The sequence below is a fragment of the Vigna unguiculata genome, chromosome 5, assembly GCF_037176805.1.
Source record: "Vigna unguiculata cultivar grain cowpea cultivar isolate G323 ecotype 2 chromosome 5, ASM3717680v1, whole genome shotgun sequence".
NCBI classification, from domain to species: Eukaryota; Viridiplantae; Streptophyta; class Magnoliopsida; order Fabales; family Fabaceae; genus Vigna; species Vigna unguiculata.
Window position 1 is genome coordinate 50,950,294 of NC_140796.1, and position 3,187 is coordinate 50,953,480.

A 3,187-nucleotide genomic window follows, 5' to 3' on the forward strand; every position below is an offset into this window, starting at 1 on the left:
TTAAATAAATAGGTTGTCTATTGTATATGAGATTCATGAAGGTAATATACTCAATTGGCATTGGAATCATATAGAAAATAATATTACATGGTTAGAGTTTAATGAAGTTCTCATAATCTAGATTGTGGTCTGAAAAAAAATTATGTTTGACCAGTCATGAATAAAGATTACAAACTAAACTAATTTCTAATTTAAAATTAATAATAGTAAGTAGTTAATATTTTGATGGTCAATATGAAAAACCAATTTAAACTCTAATTCATAATCTAATTATAATGTTTTTATTTACAATAGAAGTTATTTTAAATATCAATATTTTTTAGTTTATAAAATGATATCTAAGTTAGTCAATATAATAACTAATTATTTTTGTTTTTAAAATTAATTATTATTTATTAATTTTCTTGTAGTGTAACAACTTAAAGAAAGTATTATTATATGTACAAATGTCTGAGTTTAATTTAACGTATATATTTTCTCAAAGTATAAATGTTTGTGGTGGTTGATGTCATTGGTATTTTCACATGAGATGTATTTAGTGGGCTTAGTCAAACACTTGATTATGAATTTGTTTAAATGGATGGATTGATTGTATCAACTTAAGTATATGAATGAGATGTAAATGTAAATATATGTATGTGTGATTTAATTTATAGATATGTATAAAAGTTTTTAAAACTTTAGCTTATCTAGTTTTATGTAATTGTATTGTTTATCAACCGGGATAATTGTGTTATACAAAATAGATGATATCATGAAAACTAAAATACATTTTATAGGAGTATACTAACTAATTAATGTGTATTTTGTGTGAGAAAGTGGAATTAATTAATAGTTTTGGGTTATAAGATATCGATTGTAATATGGAGCCTGTGCGAAGTGGATAGAGTAAGATTGAGTGTCACATCGTTACCCATAATCTAAATCAATTCAAATTCCGTTTGATAAATAACTTTCTTATGTGATACAGATTAAAAGAATTGAAGCATCTATGTGCTTCTTTATTTATTCAATTTTTATTCTGGAGAAAAAAATTATAAAAAAAAACAACAATAAAGGGATTGGGCCATGTATATCCGCATTCACTCTCCGACCAATTAGAAGTCAACCTCTTGGTCAGGTTTGCACTGGAATTTCAATGTTTAATATATTTTTGCCGATAAAGTTGCAGCAAGCGGTTATTTATATGTTGCAGTGGCCTTGCGTTACTTTCTGATTCCTGCGAAGGTGTCAAAGGTTAAAATGCAAGAAATAATTAGACTATTTTCACCTATAAATATAAGTAACAAAAAGAAACATGGAATGGTGTCTTTTGAACATTTATATTTATATACAATGTTCATGGGCATAAGTTTTCCATTTATAAAAGCAAAAGGTAAAGAATTGAAATTTAAAATAGTTACGTCAGGAGAGTCGATAATCAAACTTAGATATCATGATTATTGATTTTGATACAGAGTCTACCTAATATTCAACTACTGCTTATATATGGACCTAATTAATTAATTAACCAAATATTCTCTTAGTGGAGTCTCTTTGAATAATTATTCTATAGCTTAATAATTATGAACCTAGAAGCTTCAGAGAGGCTCTCATGTTTATTATGATGCAAGGTTTTACTTTTGTGTCCCATTGTTTCGTGACATAATTGAACTTCATTATTATTTAACTTACATCATCAACAGCGGCTCGGAGCAATCTAACCTGTTCCTTTGAAACCGATCGTATCTGAGAAATTGAACAAGGTTCAAACACAGTAACATAATGTTTTCACAATATTTGAAAAGGGAAGTTCAAGAATTGATGAATAATAGATAGTTAGAACATGTACCTCTCTAACCATGGTCCAAGAAACATTCTCAGTGCACGGAGGAATAGTCAACGAACCCATATACCTGTAATACTGTTTGTAGAAAATTTTGATTTGCCTAGGGTCAACTACACCCACCACTTTTTCTGCTTCCGTGGTCTCAGAAATAGCCTTTATATGACTCGTTAACTACAAAAAGCAAGGGTTCATGTCTAACTTCAATATTTATTATATATATAATAGTCTTTACAGACATAGTTATTCACGAAATATAAGACACAAAAACACAGAAATTTAATTTACCGATGACAGAAAAGAATCTGGTCTTCCAATCTTGTATAGTATTCCTATCACAGTTGTTTGTCCAGATGGAGTTTCGTGCACCATGTGTAACTCTAGATCAAACCTGCAATGCAATTTTCACTATTCTTTATTCTTTTTAAGTATAGGTAAATATTTTAGGCGTGATAACCCAAATCGTAATGGAACAACGAATAAAAAATAAAAAGTCCGGACGAAATCGGGTGTTTGACACCGACTAAATATATAACGAAGGCACAAAACAAGTTAGTATTACAGTTTCGTTGTATATAGAAAAATAAAATCATGTATTTTCTACGTAAATTCAAAGAAGTGTATGTATTACCTTTTGCCATCTATGGTGTGTTCAGAGGGAGAATGCCAATGACATTGATTGAGTAGGTATTTAGTTTCATTAATTTGAAGATAACCTGCGCCAGAAACCCATTCTAGCTGCATTTACAAACCAGAAAGTTGGATCAAAGTTAATTTATTGTATTAGGTAGATAACTAAGAAGACGTTAAAGTATATATATACTATAGTGATTTCAAAGTTTGGTAGTTTAATTATTTTGATATTTATTCACCATGATATCGTGGCCCCTATTCCTAATAGTGGCATTGGAGGGTTGGTAGTTCATCTGAAGCTTCCCTAACTGCGACACTATTTGAACCCTTTCATTCAATAGATCAATCGGTGACTGCATGGATCCATTGTTGCACACACTCCATTCAGGGTGTATGTTTCCCCAATGAGACGGTCCATTTTCGCTTTCTTCCTCGTAACTAAACTCTCTCTCATCTTCTGCACTTTCAATAAAACATAAACAACATATTAACACGTATATAATGATGTATACTTTCTGATACGCATGCATGCAAACTAAACAGAAAGCCGACAAGCTAATCGATCCTGACCAACTTCTCGAGACATCACTGGTAAAGACAGGAACAAAAGTATGCAGCAAATCGAAACCGTGGTAGCAAGCTTCTCCATTTTGGTTGTCGTGTTTGGTGGTAACTTATGAGAACCAGAGGGTTACGATTTACTTGATAATGTTGGTGGGTGATGGAGTA

At 30.7% G+C, this 3,187-nt stretch overlaps 1 protein-coding gene across 1 annotated transcript; it reads right to left on the reverse strand.

Annotated features, from left to right (window-relative positions):
* Nucleotides 1-922: 922 nt before the first annotated feature.
* Nucleotides 923-3,187, reverse strand: LOC114186337 (alpha carbonic anhydrase 7-like). Its single transcript, XM_028074400.2, has 7 exons — nucleotides 3,029-3,187; nucleotides 2,698-2,915; nucleotides 2,457-2,563; nucleotides 2,114-2,216; nucleotides 1,832-1,999; nucleotides 1,675-1,728; nucleotides 923-1,219 (listed from the first exon to the last, which is right to left on the reverse strand). Exons 1-7 carry the CDS (start codon nucleotides 3,105-3,107, stop codon nucleotides 1,136-1,138), a joined length of 813 nt encoding a protein of 270 aa, XP_027930201.1. The 5' UTR covers nucleotides 3,108-3,187; the 3' UTR covers nucleotides 923-1,135.

Excerpts from the sequence above, each read along its gene's own strand:
- LOC114186337 (XM_028074400.2), bottom strand. The coding sequence starts at position 3,107 with ATGGAGAAGCTTGCTACCACGGTTTCGATTTGCTGCATACTTTTGTTC. Across the intron at positions 2,217-2,456 it reads CACACCATAGATGGCAAAAG|GTTTGATCTAGAGTTACACA; the intron begins GTAATACATACA and ends ATTGCATTGCAG. Across the intron at positions 1,729-1,831 it reads CTTGGACCATGGTTAGAGAG|ATACGATCGGTTTCAAAGGA; the intron begins GTACATGTTCTA and ends TCAATTTCTCAG.